Source organism: Notothenia rossii (assembly GCF_949606895.1).
Source record: "Notothenia rossii genome assembly, chromosome: 4".
NCBI classification, from domain to species: Eukaryota; Metazoa; Chordata; class Actinopteri; order Perciformes; family Nototheniidae; genus Notothenia; species Notothenia rossii.
Window position 1 is genome coordinate 78,236,622 of NC_136902.1, and position 22,333 is coordinate 78,258,954.

Sequence of the window (22,333 nt, forward strand, 5' to 3'; positions counted from 1 at the left end):
ATAAATGTATTTATTTTCTGTGCAGCTCTAATCCTGAACAGTGCTGTGATCTCCTGCTCTAAAAAAGACGCAGTAGGATGTTGTCATCCACCCTCCTCCTGTTGTCATAGCAACCATTGATGTCATTACACTATACTTTGGCCTGATGAGTGAATAGGACTCGGATATTCTGATATTTTATTGAAGAAAAAGAAGATTACGGCTGTCTTTTCTCTGTCTCTTCCCCTAAGAGTGTCTCTGACAGACTGAAGGTCTCAATGGCAGACAATGCCACGGAATACATAGACCGACTATAAATAACTACACTTCTATGGAAATCGCTGCTGTCTGAAAGGGACATTTTCTACAAGGTTATACTTATCAAATATAGAATGGCAGTGTGCCAATAGCCCTTCACCTTTTATCTGGTGGTGTTTCTTTCTAGAGCAGTTGGTGTTGAGCAGGAGATTTTTTTTAAAATGGGATAATGATTGATCCCATTTTGTTTAATTTAAAGCCAGTCTCGCAGCCCTGTTCAGTGTCAAAATCACTTTGCATTAAAAGCAACATATGCTAAATGTGAGGCTTAGTTGACTGAAATCTGATCAGTATGAGTGTGACCCATCCCAAGTTTCAGATTATCAGTATGCACATGGTCTGATCCCAGGAAAAGAAATGAGACCCTGGTTTCCATGAAACCCCCCCCCCCCCTAGCTACTCTGGTAGTGGATTAGCTGTCCTGTGTGTGGGTTGATTGGATTGAACATCCCTCTTCATGATCCTTTCCACACAACAGGGACAAACCTCTGCTCTAAACAACATATAGGCATGCTTTCATTTTGTAGCAGCAGTATTCTGCTCTGAATGTATTCCCAGTCTGCAGCCTTCTTCCCAGATGTAAAGCTGAGGTCAACCAATCAGAGCTCGGCTGAGGACAGGCCTCCTCCAGCTGCACTTTACCATCAGAAAAAAATGTGTTTGAGTTTCATGTAGTTTGATAAACATTGACAGGCAGTTGCCATGGAGGTGATGTCAGACCAGAGATCTCAGCCCCCGGTGCTTATCAGAGAAGATTCATTATTCAGTCCCTCCTCCTGTCTGTAAAGACTCCGTATAAAAGCCTGCAAAATGCTGCAGAGGCTCACAGCTAGCTGTACAACAGGGATGTGTGCTTAGTTGTCTGGAAGATGCCTTTAAGATGAAAGGTGTGTTTCATAGATACATCATGGAGTTTTAAAGGGTTCGTTCGGTGTGCCCAACTTGTAAAAACAAGAGCAGCGAGTTTAGTTTTTGATAGCTTTTGTCACTGAAGGCTCCCAAAGGATTGTTGAAATCCACCTGAATTAATCTTCTTCGTATAAGCACACGCATTTAAGCATTTGGACTACCTATGTTGCAAATGTATTATCTTTTTAATTTACATACCACATCTATTGCATGTCAGTCCGTCCTCTGTTGCTCTCCCCAAGGTTTCTTCAATTTTCACCCCCATTAATTGCGGGGTTACATAGGAGTTTTTCCTTGTCCAATGTCATATTCATATTCTTAACTAACTCTAAAGTCCACTGAGACAAATGTCAAATGTGTGATATTGGGCTATATAAATACACTTTAAAAGATTGATTGATTCTTTGTCTCTTTTTGTTTCGGTGGAAGGACTTTTGTAATTCTGTGAAAGTGCTGCTGTGAATTGTTCAGCAGGGCAGCTCTGGAAACACCGGAATGTTCCACTTGATGGTGATGACGAGTTGATTGACACTCATTGCTGCTCTTTTGTCTCCTCACCTGTAAGTCAGAACAGCTGGGTAGAGCCTTCTGCCTCGGGGTGATTCAGTCCAGGTACGCTGTCATTCACTGACGTGTCAACATTTATAATCTATTAACCTCTTGACAACTGATTATTTTAGTTGTGATTGGAGAACTACACATCTGTCATCTCCTGTATACTTCACTGGAGATATATAACCCATCGGTGAGCAGGACTGTGATCACATTAACCCTGCCGCTAAAAGTATTTGTTTGCAGGCAAAGTCAAGCTTTAGAGAATACATATATTTAAATGGCGAGTCGTGTACTGAAGCTCCTATAGTTTGTCGCCCTCAGGAGCTTCTGGTTGCAAAGACTTCGGGTTCAGCTGTGACTCAACAGTTTATGTGGAGCACTTGGTGTGAATTTTTCCAGGTCATTAACCCACGCCTACACCATGACACCCTGGGGTGCCGTCACACAGCTGCAGTATGTAGTTACAGGAAAATGTCCTTTTGTGGGGAAGGTAGCAGAGTGTGTGTGGTAGGAAACACTTCAATAACCAAGAGGACCACAAACAGCAACACACACATACAAAAACACAGACAAAAATGTGATGTTCAATAAACCTTTTTTTAATCTCAACAGCAAGTTAGCTTATGTATGGTCAACATCAAAGAAGGTAAATATAAAACAGTTTTTTTTGTCGATAGATTGGTGTTTTTGTTTCATCAGCTGGAGGTGAAATGATGATACTTGGAGACTCGTCCACTAGAATCTTCATGACTTTATTCTTCAACTAGAGAAATATTGCTATAATACTTTTAAATGGCATACACTGATTGACCAACAAGAAAAAAAAGCACGGTAGAGAAGCAGACAAAAGAAGCTCCAAAACTCCACACGGTGGGTCGTACAGGGAAACTTCTGAGGGACTTTGGTTTTGTACCTTTGTAAAACCTGGCTCTACTTATTTTTGGGAAGAAAAACAAAAAAAGTAATGAGAAAATAAATGAGAAAAAGGGTCCAACCAGAAATAATGGTGCTATTCAAAATCTTGATTAAGATTAAAAATAGGAAAAAGTAAAAAGGCACACTGAACACTTTTCACGTTCAACACAAAATTCACCTTGGTGCACCGATGAGTCACTACACCACTAATTTATACAAAGGTCACTCGCCGTAAACTGACAAATGTTTCTCTTTCTTGGATTAAAATAAACAATCAGATAAAGTTTGACTGTGTCTGGTCTTTCTTTGAAAGAAATGTGTTTTGTGTCCATTATTGGTGAGGAAGAGAGAGAGGAGAAAGGGGTTTCCTACAGATTAGGGTTGGTATGATCTGCCAGGAAACAGCAAAGCGAAACAAACCCTTCCCTCCTCCTCCTCCTCTCTCGCTACATCCCTTCTTCCCCTTGTTGTCAAAGTGCTCCAGTTTTCAACTTCCACAGATCATCTTGTAGCTGTTCTAGCCTGACCATTGACAAAATGAAAGCAAACAATCACATTCACTTAAAAGGCAAAATCCACCCTTTGATACGTTTACACTGCTATGTATCGGCAGTATTAGTGTTGTGTTCTGTAAACCCCGTTGTATTCGAGTTCCTTCCCTTTCTAAAGACGTTTCTAACATGACCAAACTGGGTGTGAGCGTATTCCTGTCATTAAATATGGGTGTATGTCCGAATAAGCATTTTGCATTTGTATTTTAGGGTGGAACTATTAACGAAACCACAAGACCTGTTTTTCAGCATGACTGCAGCACACTCTGATCTGTCAAGGCCATTGTCGTTGGGTGATGAGTATCTATGCCCTCTTGACTTTTAAATGTCATGGCTAAATGGTGAATTACTAAATCTCAATGTGATGGATCAATCAATTATAGAGAGGATTTAAAAAGTACACCACTGAAGAAGAAATGCAGTAGAGCTAATCTAGGTAGTCATAAAGTAATTTAGCTACCATATTGTTCCTTCGTTGGTCAGATAAAACTGAATATGTTAATTTGAGCCCTGAGAAATAAGAACAAGGGGTTTTCTTTTTAATGTTGACATTTTATAAACCTAATTGATACATACAAAGTCAGCAGAACATGTGATTATTGGTTGCTAGGTTAATTAGTTGTGACAGTGTTGAAAGCATTTTAGGATGGATTTTTCCTTTAAGTCACGCACAGGACTGCAACCACAGTTGGTCCACATTTCCTAGCCATCATTTAAGACTATTGGAGGCTCAGGGGCAAACTCTTCACACTCTGGTTGTGAACTCTCACTTATATTTAGTCTAGTCAACAGGCTGAGAGCAACAGTCGTGTTTTGAAGGCTAATCTGAGAAAAACACTTGAACAGTTTAACCCACAACTGCTGAAGGTCGGGCCGTCTGGCAGATGGTCGCAGTCCAATAATGTCATCCCAACCCTCTGACGCTGACTATCCTGTTATTCCAAGGAAAAGCAGTTGTTTTTAAGAAGGAATCATCATCTGTCAGAAAAGATACATCAGTGCGCTTCAAGTAGATTGAACACAGCATATGTTCTGTCAAAAAAATTAATAAAAAAAAATCTCTCGTCATGTTTCGCTGTCAGTCAGAGAGCGGCGGTGAGCCGGTAGTCTAAATCCAGTGTCAGGTGACTGATGTTCGGCCGGTTTTTGTCTCACTGCGGCCTCAATGTCAGAGAGGAAAACATTCTTTCATGAAACCTAATGCAGGGATCTTCAACGCGTCATTTTAACAAACATGATTTATTGTTAAAACACCACAGAGGCATGACTGGAGCATGGAGGATGTAAACCAGAATTCATCTACAAGCTACGACTGAGTAGAAAAACACAGTTTGTGTTGTTTGTAAACGGAGACGTCAATACAGTGTTTTTCTTTTTCCAAGAAATGATGTGATGGAGGCAGAACATCTGAAGAATCTCACACACACACACACACACACACACACACACACACACACACACACACACACACACACACACACACACACACACACACACACACACACACACACACACACACACACACACACACACACACACACACACACACACACACACACACACACACACACACACACACACACACACACACACACACACACACACACACACACACACACACACACACACACACACACACACACACACACACACACACACACACACACACAGCTTCTCCCTGCACTTCAAGGGTGAGGGGAGAGTGGGGGGGGGTGATTATCTCCTGGTTACATCATCGGCTCAAGTGATGTCACTGCTGATGACTCAGAGGTCCCCAGGAACCAATCAGAGTTGGCTGTACAGGTGAGGCTTCCATTCATAATCCCTCAACATTAAGGATTAATATTGCTTCAGTATTGCCACAAAAATAGAATAATATCGACTGTCTATAACAACGCTACTTCTCAACCAAACACGTTAATTACATCAGCCCTCATTTATCAGGCAAACGCATGACCCACAATTCAACAGGTGTATGCACCGTGTGGCCATTTCATCAACATGAGACCTGGCAGGCGTGTGCAATTGAATGTACAGGTGGGGGGGAAAGCAGTTCAGTAGTGTAGGAAATAACTCAGGATCAGTAGTTACAATTTATAAAAACACAAAGAAAACCAACAAATATTATTTATGTCCGACGCCTACACAAAGTCTGAGGCAACAGAATTGTGCGGTATCTATTATTTTCACTCACTATTTTCAGAATTTAGCGCTGTTTATAGCAAAAGCTTAACATGGTGCCAACCTGATGCTTCTATCTGCATGATTAAGGTATTTGTTTAAGCAAATGACAAAAGAGTTACCTGATGATTGTTAGGAGTAGTAATGTATATGTTAGTGTTGAAAGCTTGAATACGGCCATGACATTAGCCTTGCACTCGCATTAGTTTGTAAAATCATTTGTATAAAATGGAGAAAAAAACCACTTGAATTTGCGGCAATGTTCGTGGTGCCGTGATAAATGAGGGCTATTTTCTGTTGTTCAATTGTTTTTTAGAAAAAAAGAAATCCACAGAAGTCTTTTTAGAATCAGTCTACTGTTGGTGGTGTCCTATTTAAATACAAAAGCACTGCCAGCCATTGTCCTTATGGTTGTTTGACAGTCAGTCCTAAATTAGTTCACTTCCAAAACATTTCTAGGAGAAATGCGGCGCTCTGGCAGGATGTGCGGCGTCACTCGGCTGCACGACGCAGTGTTCACGGGCACGGCAAAGCTCTCATGGTGACAGATATTGGACCTGCCTCACAGAGCTGAAGGGAGCAGAGGAATAGAGGGAGAAAGGAAGGTATGCTAAGGGAGGGGCGCGGCAGAAAAGGTTGTCTGACGTTCATCACCACTAGGAAATTAAGTTTGTATTAATCATACAAAAATGAACACTTTTCCTTCCCTGTTGCTACGCATATGGCCTCCACTTATATCTCCATTCTCTCTGCTCTTAGTGCTGTGAAGGTTTGCTTAATACTGCTTTCTGTTAACCTTCAGCTGGCGTTAGTTGACCAGTACAAAGCCGTGCTGGGAGTCCACGGTCTCCATCATCTCACTGTCCAAGCCCTGCAGACCCAGGCCCTCCGTGTGCCCGGGACCCCCCAGAACCCCAGCCTCAGCGTCTCCTGAGGCATGCAGGGGCAACAGGGCAGGGTCCAGCAGGTACTGGGACTGGTCTGGGTGAAGCCCCTCAAAAGAAGGCCCCAGGACGTGCTGCTCACAGCCTGCAGGGTAGCTGAAGCCCAGGCCGCTGGCAGAGGCATCGTGAGGGAGGGGATGGTGGAGCTGGTGGTGGAGGTGGGCTCCAGGGGGGAGCTGTTGGGTGTAGTGGAGGTGGCTCATGTAAGGATCATAAACCAGGCCCTGGCCCGGCTCCATCAGGGAGCTCATGCTGTGGGGGTGGCTGAAGGGGGGCGAGGGATGAGGACTGACCTGCTGCTGGGGGGCTGACATGGGGGGGCCCTGAGACCCCGCTGGGTCCAGGCCAGGGCCCCCTGGCGGGTAGGATCCTTCAGCTATCTGCATCTGGTTGAAGTAGACCGGCAGCCCCAGGCCCTGGGACTGCTGCAGGTACATCCTCTTCTGGTGCAGTCTGTGGGGAGGGCAGCACACCCCACTTAGAGAAAATCACTTTGATCAACATATGAGGAATAACAAACAGCTGGCAAAAACCGGATATTTCTGCATGTTTCGCATACGTGGACATAATAATAAGCCACCACCAAGTTGCTGTCAACATCACTAATCTGTTTCGTGATCATTTATTGTTGAAGAAATTGTCGACCAATCAGAGCTTAGTAGATGGGAGAATTGGGGCAACTTCTTCGCACAGAGATCGTTTCCTACTGGTTTATATCCAACGAGAAAAATGAAGAAAAGCGTGAATGAGTTTGAAGCAGCCATTTACATATTTTTTTAATAATGAAAACGTTGACTACCACAAACTGTGACTACAACTAAGTCAAAACATAAACAGTTAACCCCCTTTTTAATATAAATCAGCAGAAATGAAATGAAAGACTGATGTGAAACAAAATATAATTTCTCTCTAATTATCAGGTACGGGAATTGTTGCTATGACACCTGGTTTTATTCCTGGGTGTGATGACTTGTGCAATGTGTACCTACCTTGCACTGGCACATAGAGATGTATACATGTATCATATCCATAATTATTTGTATCTGTTCATGTATAAACAGTTTAACCTTATCCTATTGTTATTTGAATGTATACTTTTTCTAACATTCTGTATTTTCTATTCTTATTTTCGTCGTGTGAACTCTGACCTGTCCTATCCTGTGTTTCACTTTAATTCCTGTTGACGCCTACATTTCGCTATAGGCATTAATCCTTTATCTCTTTTTACCTTATAACTTTCTAAATTGGATTCATTTCAATTCAAACAAAGGCTTTCTAATCAAAATAAAATGTCCCAGCAGTGAAAGGTCACTATAGCTAAAAGAACACAAGAGGAAAAGCAGTGAAAGTATTGAATGAAATGAAAAACAAATAAATAATAGATAAAGCAATAAAAGTGTATTTTCTGTGAGTTACCTGTGTTCCTGCAGCTGTTGCTCTAAAGTTCGAGTGTCCTGACAGAAATGTTGGCAGCTAGCAGGACTGTTAGCCAAGACGTTGGCCTTTGGGGCAGAAGAGAGATTGGGACTGATAACTGTGTTCAGGGTAATCACCATGGTAACAATGGCTACAAGCCATTTCATTACTGTTGCATCATAGCAGATCTGATAATCCTGAAATGTCCAAACAATATCACTTAACGTATTACTAAGCAGACATTTGACCTTGAAGGAGGAACACAGGTCCGTATCAGGTAGAAAACTACATGTATAAACTGTATAGTCATTAAGAGTGAGTGTCATTGGTGTTAGACTGTACCTGGAGTCTATGAGTGAGGTATTGTGTCTCTAAACTCTGTCTGCGGGACAGGAGAGGCGGACCACCTTGGTATAAAGCTAGGCCCTCCTGCTGCTTGGATGCCTCGCCCTTCAATCAGAAACATAGAGCATTAGATGAGGGCTGTTCATGTATACGCACTTACTCTGGACACACGTATCCCTGTGGGCTCATAAAGCTGTGTCGGGGTCTGGGGGCTTCGCCGTGTGGTTGAACTGGATTACTGATGCTGCCTGCACAAATGCCTGTGTGGTGGCTGATCATTCAGATGCCTTTCTCTAAATGGCATGTACCACAGCGATTACAAAGCAGTTAAATGAAATGAAAGCAAATAAAAAGGATGATGGGGCCTCAGCGTCATAACCAACCAAGAGCTGTGTTATTAAATCAGAGATGGATAAAAGGAAAACAACTAGATCTTGTCTGCCTTTACAATTGATTTTATTTGGGTTTTCTTAACCGGAAAGCCTGCAGACCTTTCCTCAAATGGTTCCCCTTGCAGTGTGTCTGTATCATTTTGTGTATATGTGTGCTCATCTTTGTGTGTGATTGCAGCTTGGGCCCATTGAGTGCCAGTCACTACTATGGGTAAGTCTGAGTGACTTCAACAATGGATGCATTCACTTTGGCCTAGGCTCCAGGCCCCAGGCGAACTGGAGACCGTAAACAAGCCACAGTTGGCTGCCTCTCCGGGGGTTACACAACAGCCTGGGTGCCTATTCTTTTCTTCGGGGCAACACGAGGTGAGGGTAGTAGACAGACTGAGGCTGAGAACAGGTTTGGTTAGAGGACATTTTGAATGAAGGATGTATTTGTGTGATTATGCAGTAGCACTGACCTCCAGGAGGTTGTGCAAGTGGTGCTGTGGTCCCAGGGGGCCCATGGCGGCCCCTTCCCCGGAGCCCATCTGCTCCACCAGCATCTGGACTTTGTTCAGCTCCAGGATACCTTTGGTCCTGGCCAAGTTCTGCAGGTGCTGCCGAAACGCAACGAGACCTGAAAGCATAAACAATTAGCCACAATACATAGTCAGTATTTAGAATACATCCATAGAAGCATTTCTCTCTTCTTTACAGGATGTCAAACGCAACAAGTCTGGCTCAATCCTCAGTGACGTGAGCAGAGCGGCAGAATGGTTAGCACTTTTCATCCCCCCCCTCTGACAGTGAGGCTGGATGTGCGTCATGAGCTACTGTGGGTATGTGTTTGTGTGTACACATGTAACAGTTTGTGTGTGTGTGTGTGTGTGTGTGTGTGTGTGTGTGTGTGTGTGTGTGTGTGTGTGTGTGTGTGTGTGTGTGTGTGTGTGTGTGTGTGTGTGTGTGTGTGTGTGTGTGTGTGTGTGTGTTTTCAACAGCAAGTAGCTCTGATAAGACCCATCCAGTGGTGACGAGCTGTGGCTGTGAACGATAGGACCTGACTCACTGTGATGGTGGGAGTTATTTAAAACCAGAGTCAGCAGTCTGACGCAAAAGAGTGCACTGCATCAACACCCTCAAAAGAGGATTATAGAAAATATAAATATTTAAATAACTACAAATAGAACATGGGGGCGCACTTTGGTGGCTGTCAATTTATGACACATTACACCACTACTTTTTATTGCATATATTGAACTTTTTGGACCCAACAAAGAGCTATGACTTTCAATTACAATTTTAATGACATATTATACTATACCTTATTCTAATGACATTTCAATCATTTGTTCTATGGCTTTCTTGACCATTTATACCATGACATTTCTTCCTATTTTTTTGACAAACTTTACTATTACTTTATAAATATGACACCATTTATTTTGTGTTCCTTTTTGACATATTATATATTATGCTTTTTTAAATGTCATTTTAGGGTAGGTAGGATTTTCTTTATATGAGCTACAGTTTCTAGCTACAATCTTCAGGCCTAAACTTATATAGTAAACATTTTACATGTTAACTGTCAGAGTTTAAGAGCATTTATTTATTTAATAAACATCTAGCAATTAGTACTTGGATCTTGAGAATGGTCTTAAAAATCTACGAAGAATACAGTACATTTGAGACTGAGGAACTATGACGTTTAGAAACTGAAGGGAGCCCCGATGTAGAGCAGGGAGGTAACATTTTTAGGCTTTATTCTAGTTTTTATTCTGGTCCAAAGCTTTGGTGATTTACATCCATTAGGCACAGAAAAATGTGTCTATGAAGAAAAAATGTACCAAAGATTGAATCTCGCTTGTAACAGACTGAAACTTTGATAAGATAAAGAAAAGCAATAGAGAAAATGAGCTTGTAAAGACGGAGAAGGAGAGTGATTGAAAAAGAGAAAGAGAGAAGGGGGATGAGAATGAGATATGTGGGCTGAAACCTTCAAAAGTATCTGTCTGTGATTCATAACATGAATCATCACCATCACTGTCGTCAGAGAGGCTGGAGAGGATGAGAAATGGGAAGAGAGAGGAGGAAGAGATGGTGTGGAGAAGAGAGAAGACGAACCCGAAGGCATTGATACATGTATATGTGTGTCTATAGGGGTGTGATGGAGCGGCTGCAGCAGGGCGTTGCGTCTGTGTCAATGCTCTCTCTCCTGGCTGGTGCTGTGTGCATCCCAGAGCCTCAGACATATGCACGTCGACACTTATATTTACACGCAGCTGGTAGTGAAGGGCCAATAAGATTACATGTCGATATAGAATATAATTGACAATTACAGTATATATGAGTGACCTGTGATTTCAAAGCATGTTTCTCAACCGGTTACGTTCACTTCCACCGCAGACAGTGATTTCCTATGTAACATTATATCTTTCAGCAATCTGTAAAGAGCAGGTCTGAACTTGCTGCTTTCAGATGTGTAGAGATGAGATGTCCAACAATCTGAAACCATACTGCATTCAAGAAAAGTATGGTTTAATTCAACAGTCAGACTTATGATGGACATTTTGAAAAAAAACAAGTAAGAAGGATCCATGTTATGCCATGCATTTCCCACAATGCAACTCAATCAACAACAGTTAATTCGGTTCAGGTTCTCTGATCTGCTCTCTCTCGACCAGCGCCACACACACCTGGCAGCGGCTCACACTCTCTCACCCAGCAGCGTTCTTAAGTATCACAATGCGTCACTGATTGATTTAATGTGGATCAGCACTTGGTGGTACCAAGGATTAGTATATTAAGGATTTGATTAGCATCCTAAAAAGTATAGATATGACTAGCTAATCCTGCGCCTGCCGTTTGGATCAGCTCCCCTTTAAAGAAAGATTTGTCTATTGCAGGCAGTTAGCAAGAAACATCATCATCTTTCCATTTGCAGCCTCCTGTCACATCGTCTGATTAACTGCACTCAAAATGCAATGTCATAAACCCAAGCAGTCAAACTTTCTATTAAGGTGACAGAGTGGCTTTGTGCATTTTCAGGTTGGCCCTAAAATGGAGTTCCTGGGTTTATTGATGAAGATACCTGACACATTAAGTCAAGGAAGTCTGAGTGCATATAGAGAAGTGGGTAATGTGTGAGAGTAATCAAAAAGAAGACTGAATGGATTTGGAGCAAAGTCAAATTGGCGGTTCTGACCTTGGGTGAGCGAGGTGTCGGAGGCACGCCTCCCATCTCTAAAGCTGATGGGGGAGCGATTGTGCGCCTCTCTGTGATGGGACGTCAGGACGGCCATTGCTTGGTTTGTGGGCCGAGCGCTCAAGAAAGTAGTAGGCGTAACGCCGGGGCTAGAGCTGTTGCCTGGTACCAATTCACTGAGAGAGGGGGGGTCCTCCAGCAGGCCGAGGTCGCTGTGCATGGAGCCCATGTCGTAGCCGATGTCCGAGTCCATGCTGCCCATAGAAGGGTTGTGACCAAGAGTGAATAATTTACCTGGGGGACACAATGCTTTCGGTTTAACATCTTTGTTTTAGCATTACATACTTGTGACAGACTCTATAGTTGTGTTTTTGAACAGTGACATGACATCATACCTTGGTTTGAAGGGCCCGGCTGATTGGTCACCTCAGAAAGGGTGTGTCGCCGCTGGTTAAACCGAGCTGTTTGATAGGCCGAGAGCAGGTGGGCCGGATCATCTTCTGTATCGGGCTCCTCCGTCTCAATGCCCTCATCAATCGACATCTCCATCATGTTGCTAGGCGACGAGGTGGAGGACTTGCGTAGGACAGTGGGGGGAGGCAGGGGATCCAGCAGGCAGCCGTTCACCTAGAAAGGGGGGAGAAAAGAGGTGAGACAGAAAGAGATAACGATAACTATACATTAAAAACTGAAAAATAGGCAACCAGGACACACTGTTGGTCAAACTAGGCGTCACACAAGAAAATACACACAAAGACGACCCCCATACTGAGAATGAGAGCTCTTTTAGTTACTCTTCTTCTGTTTTCCTTCTCTTCAACATAGTTTCTCATAGTGTGTGTGTGTGTGTGTGTGTGTGTGTGTGTGTGTGTGTGTGTGTGTGTGTGTGTGTGTGTGTGTGTGTGTGTGTGTGTGTGTGTGTGTGTGTGTCAGTTACAGCATGCAGGCTTGTGTGTGTTGGCATGGAGGGTGGGGATAAAGGAATGTAGGGACAGGAAGTGAGCTTAGACTGAAAATGCTATGTGACTGACACAAACACACGCAACCACACACACAGACAAAGATCATCTGCATGAGTGGCGGCAGTAACCGGAAAGCCTGGTGTTGGTCTAGAAAGAGCAACTTTGCCCAATTCCCCATCTGCTTTCTGAAGTGTGCTGGGATAGGAATGCTGTTATTCAACCGACAGATACACACACTGCACACACACACCGCACAGAGACACACTGCACGGAGAAACAAACTGAAAACAAGAGGGGAAAACAACATTGAGAAATAGATGATGAAAAGGCATGGGGGTCATTGGGGGAAAGTGAACTTAAATGAGGACGAAGAGAGAGAAGAAGCGGCTGAATGCAGAAGCCAAAAACTAAAAAAGAAAAAGTGCTGTTGGCTGATGGGTAGGGGGTCATGGCGGCTGACGAGATTGTTGGAGCAGTGCAGCAGCTTCCTGTCCATGTGTGTTCACTCAGCTTCACATTAGATCACATCATCATCATCATCATCATCATCATCATCATCATCATCACAGGACCGCTTACATAACCCAGCTCTTTTCACGCAGATAACGCACACTGTCATTGTTCTGCTTTCCAGACACACACGTTGCAAACACACACACAAAACAACATACACATCCCTCTTTACAGGAGCCAGGAGGGGGGGTGGGATGGAGAAGAAATCTTGAAGAATGATACTTCATCTATGCGTGCATGCGTGCGTGCGTGTGTGCGTGCGTGCGTGTGTGTCTAGAAGCCATGCAGGACAGGTGGCTGTCCTGTATGATGTGTGTGCTGGCTGAGTTCTTACATAACTGAACAAGTCAGCTGCACTCTGGCAGGTTGATGGAGAAAGCCAACGCTCTGATTCACAGTGAGATGGTATGACTCCCAAAGCAAACGACTGTCGAGCTTATCAGGATTATGTTTCAGGACATACTTGTGCAAGCCGATAATGACAGTAACAACGACAACTTCCATAACTCAGAAGCCGAATGTGACGGACAGAGGACAAACAAACACACACAAAAAAAGACACTGAATTCTTATAGTGTTTTTACAGGTAGTTAAACCTACTTTGGGCGTGTTGACGTCCTCTACCATGAAATTCTGCTCCAGGGAACATGCAGTCTGGGGGAAGGTGAAAGCATCTGAGGAGGCTTGGGGCACAGCAGGGGAGCGCAGCAGACGGACACCCTGTGAGAGCAAACCCACCTGGGCTGAACCACTGCTCGACTGCAGAGAGGGAGAAAACACAGACTTTGACATTACATCAAAACATCCTCTCCAATTCATTGCAACATCCTTAATAGAAACGCAATTACGAATTGGACTTTGTAATCCAAGCCAGACAAAAAAGCCAGATCGTAGATGGTGAGGGGAAATGAAAGAGAATTTGTCCCTAAGGAGGGACAGTGGCCAAAGAAAGGAACATGATGAATAATGTAACCGAGGGAGAGGCATTAAGATCAAGGCTGGGCGGAAAAGACTGAGAGAAAGCAGGTGAAGGCAGCCGGATAAATACATGAATGGATCGTGTCCCTCCGTTTGTTTGTGGATGCAGGTGTGAATAATGGAGCTTTGATCAGGGAGGCGTGGATGGTAACCTCTGTACACATTATTCAGGACCCCTTGTTGCTGTGACGCCCCATTGCTACCTTGACGACTGTCTGTTCGGCGATGGTGCTGGGCCGGCGCTGGCGGGCATCGAGCCGCTGTTCGACGGGGAAGCTGCAGCGATGAGCCTTCAGACGCTCCACCAGCAGATAGTAGATAGCAGCAAAGTGGTTGTAGCTTTTGTTCTGCAGAGACTGGAGGATGAAAGACAACTTTAATGGCGGCGTCTGTAATTGAAGATATAATTGAAGCACACCTTCTGTTAAAAGACTTAATTTTGACAGCTCTTAAGTTAGATGAGATCATTATTATTATTATTATTATTATTATTATTATTATAGTGTAACAATTGGTTATTGAACCAGAATGAGCATACTTTAGATAAGTGAATACATGTAATTGTTACTTTAAAATCAGGGCTTAACAAAAGATTCACATATAATCATTTTGATATTTTGCTGATCATGTTAAAATGTCACAGTATATTATGCTATAAAAAGTCACATTAAAGTATGACACAAAAAAGAAAATTTGACAGATTTTCTGCCCTACAGTACTATAACGTTTTTCCACCTTATGTTGATGTTTCAATATAATTCTATCCTGTCAAAGAATAACATTTTAGTAGTATCAAATTGTCATAAAATAATTCCTAGTAAAATGTGTGATTCAAATATAATAAAAAAAACGTTAAGTATTGTATGCAATGAAAAAATCATGGACAAATGTCAAAAATGTTATGAAAAAAAGTCACAGTAAAATAACAGAACATGTCAGAAATACTTAAACTATAATTTAAAGGTCCCATTTCATGCTTTTAAACGGTGTGCAGAGTCAAAACCTTCAAAGTACACCCTGTAGCGAGTAAAACTCTAACACAGAAAATACCTCCCCAAAACGCCTCGTTGAAGATACGTCACTGTCCATTGTTTACTTCCCGGGTATTGTGACGTAGGAATGGCCAGTAGCCGCGCCCAGATCTATGACACGATACGGTCATGCATTACTCGGAACCAAATGGACCAATCGGTGGAGCCGTTACGTTAAGTCCGCGGAGCCGTTACGTTAAGCCCCCGCTGATTGGTCCAAATTGACCACACACACACACACACACACACACACACACACACACACACACACACACACACACACACACACACACACACACACACACACACACACACACACACACACACACACACACACACACACACACACACACACACACACACACACACACACACACACACACACACACACACACACACACACACACACACACACACACACACACACACACACAGATCTCTCCTCCCTGGCTGCAGGCTGATAACAGACAGTTGGGATCGTGGCGAAATTCTCTCTGCAGACCCATTCTCACAGCGTTTAACAACCTTTTTCTTACTCAATATCAAGCGACACTTATTGTTTTTACTTCGGCTGTGACTTTGTGTGTGCTCAGGGTGAGTTTGGCTGTGTTTCGATGTGTATCGCTAAACAAGGAAACCATGCCTCCACGGAGCTCAGCGCGATTCACAACGTACCGACCAATCAGAGCACACTGTGCTCACAGGGAGGGGGGGGGGCTGGAGCTACAACGAGCCGTTAAAGGCAGAGAGTGAAATTCAGTGAATACACGTAGTTTACAGAGATGCTGTTTGAGAAACCAAAGTGAGTTTGGAAAATTGCACACTATAAATCTATTCTAGTAGACCTCAACAATGGAATTATGATCAGTGGAAATGGCCATGACATGGGACCTTTAAATGTAATTAAAACGTCACGGTTAAATGTGTAGCAGGTCATAAAAGTCTTTGAATATTATAAACTTAATCATTTAAATAAAAGTGAAAGGAGTAAAGTAGTATGGTATTTTGGTATGGTATTAAAATGCCCAAAAAGCTGTAGTATAGTGAAGAGATGTATTGTATTGTGTTTAAGATAAGATAAGATGGTACTTTATTGATCCCAATTTGGTCAATTGTTTTTGTTGCAGCAGCATAAAAGACAAGGCATTTTACAATAAACAAAACTAGAAATAAACAAGAAAAGAAAGAAAAGAAAATAGAAAATATGCATGTTGAATAAATATACATGTTGAATTTGACAAGATATTATATATACAAATATATATACATAAATATATGACATGGAATATTAATATAAAATATAAAATATTGAACAGATTATATATGTATATGAATGAGAGATACATCATAGAAAGATAATAAAGAGGATCCACTCTAACTGTTATCTACAGTTTGACCTTTAAACCTGACGTGTTCACACCCCTGTTGAATAAATAATGGCGGGAAAGTCCTCACCTCTACGGTCTTGTGTTGGTCGATGCCGAGGCTGTGCATTAGCCTGAGGACCTGCTCGCTGTACTCCCCCACCCCAGCCTCGGCCTCATCAGACAGAGGCTGCTGGTAGAGGACGGGCCTCTGCACCGGGGCGTACAGAGCCATCCACTTGTGCTCCTTGATCTGAGCCACAGACAGGCGCTTCGATGGGTCGAGAACCAACATCCTGCGGATCAGGTGCTCACAGTCTAAGGGGAGAGGGAAAGAACAATCATAGAGGTGGTTTATGTTGGATAGGACTGAGAACTTTATGTATAAGCTATGATAATGCAAATTAAGTTATAAAGGGCCATGTCCTTATCAAAAAAGCACAGATGAGAAGGCATACAGAACTTGAAAGGGCTTAAAATCAGCTGAATTGTGTGCTTGGTTTTCAGTGTGTCTGCACTCTTTTCTTCCTTCCTCCCCTCCTATTGAGAGCTCCTCACCTCTAGTTAGAGGCTAGATGAGTTTGACGTCAGACACAGCTGGTTTCTTAACGGGATTACAGTTCCCCTGGCTGTGCCGCTTTGGCCTGCCTGCACCCCCACTGCGTGCACTGCATTCCTGCCCACCACACGCATCTTTACTTTATACCCTGCTGCTGCAGTGCTAAAGACTAACCACTATGTCCTTTCCAAATGAGCCCTGCAGATGGTCATTATTTCTTTGATCTTCAATACTTTATTTATCAAGGAGGTTATGTTCTCCACTAAATGTGTTCTTCTAGCACAAAAGGGTGTTGAATGGGCCAAGTTAGATCTGGATTGGATCCAAATCACAGGGCAAATACATGCTTGGTTCACATCTCATAGCCCTGACGTCACAAGCATTCATGGAAGGGACTGGGCCATAATTGCTGCAGCTGGCCGTGCTACGCTAACAACAGCAACAGTGCTCACATAGATAACAGCGTTAAAGTGGGGTGGAATGGGAGTGGGGTGTTACGCTTCTGCAACAACGCGGTGGTTCAACAGCATTTTCAGAGTGAGCCTCTGTTTGAACGCAGTGCAGAGTGAAGCGAAAAATCGAGCCAGTGGATATAAACAACCAGTAAACAAAGCAACAAGTATATGATTACACACACACACACTATCTTCTCTACACAGCAAATGTTCTGTGTTTACAGAACTTCTAACATGCGATATGTTGTTTGGTCTTTCATGTGCCTTTGCAGTTCAACATCAAATCAATGCTGCTGCTTTGCTCAAGTGACTAAAGTTGTTCTCTTTTGGAAGAACATTTTAAAATATATTTACTTGGACACTTTAGAGGCACTGAAAATAAGCGACACCCGTCATCATTCATTTAAGTTAAGTGTTATTCCACTTTCAGAGTTTACAAAGAGTTGAAGTAAATGTTTACACATTGTAGCAACATTCTTCCTTCATTCTCCCGCTCTACCAATGTCCACAGATATCCGGTCTTCTGTCACAGAGTTAGGAGACAGAGCAGTTCATAAGCCCATGTCCAGGCTGCCAACAGTAACTCCCAGGTTCACATTCTTCCCAGTTGCCGTGCTGATCTACAGATGTCTGCTTGAATCACATTTTTCCTAACTCGTGCCTGGTGGTTCAGCCAAATCATTTTTTGCCCCGTTATACATAACCAGTCTGCCCTTCCTTGCACTTTTAACGCATTCTTATCCCTGGTGAGTTGCTAACGTTACAACATGCTTCATATACAGTTCACTGCAATACACTTTCGTTGCTACAGCCATGTTTATAGCAACAGTTGAAGCTAAGCACATTCTTTATAGCTACGTACCACCAGGGAAGGCTGGACTATGTAAAAGGGCCAGCACTTCGTAACCGTCTAGTTGTCTGATTGATTGACACACTGTTCATAGCCAGTACATTACACCACAATGACTAAACCACAAAACCATCCCTGTTAACACTTGCAATGTCCCAGTGGTGTAGAGTTGCAAAATGTCCCCCAATGAAGGAGTACAGCAATCTGTTGCAAGACTTTGAAGGGCACTGTGGTTGAGTTTATCTTATCTATTTAATTGATCAGACCAATAAAAAAAAAAACAGACTATAACCCAATATGTAAAATGTTACCATGATGCATTTATGTGAGCAAGAGCAAAACCCATAATACAGACATTTCTAAATAAAATGCAATCAAAAGATTTCAAACATCACTTGGTTTGACTTAAACTTAAAAAATGTCATTTCAGTGCAGTAACTTTTACTTCCACAATGAACAGAAAAACAAACAAAATGCCATGGGCAGCTACGGAAGCAGTAAGCATAATTCCTAATGTAATTAGGGCTGCATTGATAACAGAAAGCTTTTTCATTTATTTTGTCATTTCATATGGCCAACATTGAATTGAATAGAGATGTTTGAGCACATCAACCATGGACTTACAGACTTTGTGATGGACTTTTTGATAACGTGACTCCAGGCTACTCCATGTAACTGTGTTCCTGAGAAAAGCTATAAAGTCTGTTGTTATTTATTATTCTGTAGTACTATTTACCACATCTGTCTGTGTAATATAAATCATCAGGGGTGACATCAGACAACATATTATGTTGTTATTAAGTGAGTTGGGAGTAGACAACAACATCCACAGTGCTGAGATTTCGTTGTGAGCGTTCAGTGTGCGGTACTAGGCTGTGCTGTGTACCACAGTGTTGGCCTGTGAGAGGAGCAACAGGACATGAGATGGACTGTTTCTGGAGGAAGAAATAAGCACACTCTGTTCTCCTTTTTCAGAGAATAGGGGCTGGGTTGGGTAGGTGGGTTTGAGTGTCATTCTGGCCATGCAGCTGAGATTATACTCCTACATTCCCCTTTAAGTCCTAATTGTTTCAAGGTCCTGAACAAATCTGTTCGACTCTCTCACCACACCCCCTGTGGAGAAAGTGCTCGAGACTTGCAGATGGGTCCCAGAGAAAAAAGATGGGCCACAGACAGAGGAAGATGCTTCACAGATAGCGAGCGTGAGTCAGACAAACAAAAAAACAGACAGACAGGCAGAGTCTCCTCAGAGAGACAGACAGGCGACCTGCTGGAAGGCTTCACCGGCTCTTCTCCAGGTTACATAAACAGCTCCAGCTCTAGAGTTAATCTGCTGCCAGCTAGCTAGCACAGCCGCTAACAGCAGGGCTGCTTTGTGACAGTTAGCCAACCTGACTCACTCTGCAGCCTGCATGCACACTGACGTACGTATACACATTACAGGGGACAAGGACAGAGTGTATTGTACCGTATGCCCTTCAAATGAGCGTGATGCTCTCTCATTAATGAAATGACCCCCTGAGTGGTTGCGGAGACCAATCACCAGTATGGTGACTCAAATAGGAAGGTGGAATCCATCCTTCTGAATGGAAGTGTCTCTTACAGGAATGTCAAGCCTTTGTTTACCTTAGCTTGAATTATGCATCCCACAAATTTACAGTAACGCAAGGTACGGAGGGGCGGGGGATAAGTCTCTCATCTTATTATGTGTTCAACATCCCAGGGTGGCTTTTTTACCTTCAGTCATGAAGTAGGGGATGCGAAACCTTCCTTCTAGGACTCTCTGTCGAAGTACAGGCAGAGTGGGCCCATCGAAGGGCAGCGCACCACACACCAGCACATACAGCACCACCCCCATACTCTGTGAACATGGAAAGATGCACAAACAGAGAACAAGGTCAGGTCAGAAGCTAAATCAATCAGAGGGGGCCTGGATGTAAATAAGGTTTTAAGATTATTATTTCTTCACACCCACAGAAACACATGCATTTGGTCAATGATTGCTATTTACAAAAAGGTTGCCAACTGTGGCAGTGGAATCAATACCATATCACAGAAACCAAAGCGTCTGACTTAATTATCAATTCTTTGTTTTCATTGTTACATATTTATATCAAACACTTTACCAAGTATAGCATTATCTTATTTCATATGTAAGTAAATAATAACTTGCAAACAAGGAAGGTGATTGATACTATTGACAGGTAAGTTCAAAGTATGTTTCATTGTTTTTAGTAAAACATTCGGGTTTTTAGTAAAAAAAACTTAACTGACCCAGATGTCCAGCTGTGGACCCTCATACTGTTGGCCCTCAAAGACCTCTGGAGCAGCATAAGGCGGGCTGCCGCACCATGTGGCCAGAGGCTCCCCGGGCTGGAAGAAGTTCCCAAATCCAAAATCTACAAAGGAAAAGACAGCAGTGGGGTTGGGTTGTGAGGACAACTACACATTCATTTCAAACATTTAAGTTGATTAACAGTTCAAGCCCTTGAATAACCCCTGTGCAGTACAAAAGGCATCCTGTAATGACTTATGAATGTAAAAAGCGAAGAGGTCAGGGTCCAATCTATCTGCTAGTAGTGATGTGTGGAAAACGTCAAACAGTTCAAGGAAGAAATCCAGATCAAAGGCAGGTTATGTCTCATGACTCAGAGTTTATAGAATAAGTGTCTCCTTGGGGTCAGAAGGTTTCGCATAAGGTAATATGTTATCCACATATTTGTACGTGGACGTCTTTGTATGAGGTAATCTCCCCAGGAGAATGGAATGAGGTCATCAATGCTTTGCTCTGATTGGTTTTCTTGAGAATCACTTAAAACTCAGATTGGATTCTTCAGAAGAACAAGAAAGTCTAACTTACACTTGCATAAAAACACAAAGTTACGTATGCCTTTCATTAAAATCAGAGCTGCAGTTATATCTGCTGAATCCAACAGAGCCAACTTACGCAAATACTGAACCCCCCCCCCACCCAAGTTCGTATCATTCTCCCTCCCTCCCCCTCTCTCAAACCTTCTCCAGTGAACACGGCATCTACTCAGCTAACTTTATAAGACTTGCTACTAGTGTTTACTTCTGTTGCTAAGATTAATCAATTTGTGCATCCACAGAAATGTCCTTAATCACCATTTGGAAATTCATTCATCTTTGTAAATGGAATCTTTTCAATGTGTGAAATTTAAGCGTTTAAAGGATTCATTTAGGAATCCAGAAAAGTGAATCAACAGATAATAAAAAGGAATTATTATTATTCTCGCTTAGTTTTCTCATGATCATTGTGACCCTTTGATGTTGTCATGGGACCTGAGAGCTACAGGATCAGACAATTAGGGTCACTTACCCCTCCACCCTTTTTCCATCGTTCGAAACAGTTATATAAACAGAAAAAAATGCATTTCAAAATATAACACACACACACACACACACACACACACACACACACACACACACACACACACACACACACACACACACACACACACACACACACACACACACACACACACACACACACACACACACACACACACACACACACACACACACACACACACACACACACACACACACACACACACACACACACACACACACACACACACACACACACACACACACACACACACACACACACACACACACACACACACACACACACACACACACACACACACACACACACACACACACACACACACACACACACACACACACATCCTCTTCCTTTGTCCACTTCTGCCTCATGATGATTAACAAGGAACAATCAACACACTGAGCCGGCAGCCAGACAATCTCACATTAAAGTGATGCTTCCTTATCAGCAGATAAGGTAGATGGTTTTTTTATTGATTGTGTAGTGAATAATATCATGGAAATAGATTGAAAAATACATTTTTAAGAGCACAAGTTGTCGACTTCCAAAAACCTGTCCG

The 22,333-nt window shown here is 42.7% G+C and overlaps 1 protein-coding gene across 2 annotated transcripts in view; it reads right to left on the reverse strand.

Annotated features, from left to right (window-relative positions):
- Window positions 1-2,339: 2,339 nt before the first annotated feature.
- The window catches only part of sik2b (salt-inducible kinase 2b), a 42,936-nt gene continuing 22,942 nt past the window's right edge, over window positions 2,340-22,333 (reverse strand). Inside the window, exons 5-15 of one of the 2 annotated variants that reach the window (XM_079675093.1) lie at window positions 20,676-20,800; window positions 20,139-20,262; window positions 16,629-16,855; window positions 14,346-14,498; window positions 13,765-13,923; window positions 12,085-12,316; window positions 11,690-11,983; window positions 8,967-9,124; window positions 8,111-8,218; window positions 7,769-7,854; window positions 2,340-6,805 (exon numbers count right to left, since the gene is read on the reverse strand). In XM_079675093.1, the coding sequence (XP_079531219.1) occupies window positions 6,217-6,805; window positions 7,769-7,854; window positions 8,111-8,218; window positions 8,967-9,124; window positions 11,690-11,983; window positions 12,085-12,316; window positions 13,765-13,923; window positions 14,346-14,498; window positions 16,629-16,855; window positions 20,139-20,262; window positions 20,676-20,800 (2,255 nt within the window). In that variant the 3' untranslated portion in view covers window positions 2,340-6,216. Of the gene's footprint in view, window positions 6,830-7,768; window positions 7,855-8,110; window positions 8,219-8,966; window positions 9,125-11,689; window positions 11,984-12,084; window positions 12,317-13,764; window positions 13,924-14,345; window positions 14,499-16,628; window positions 16,856-20,138; window positions 20,263-20,675; window positions 20,801-22,333 lie in introns of both variants that reach the window. The other variant, XM_079675092.1, reaches the window with a different exon arrangement.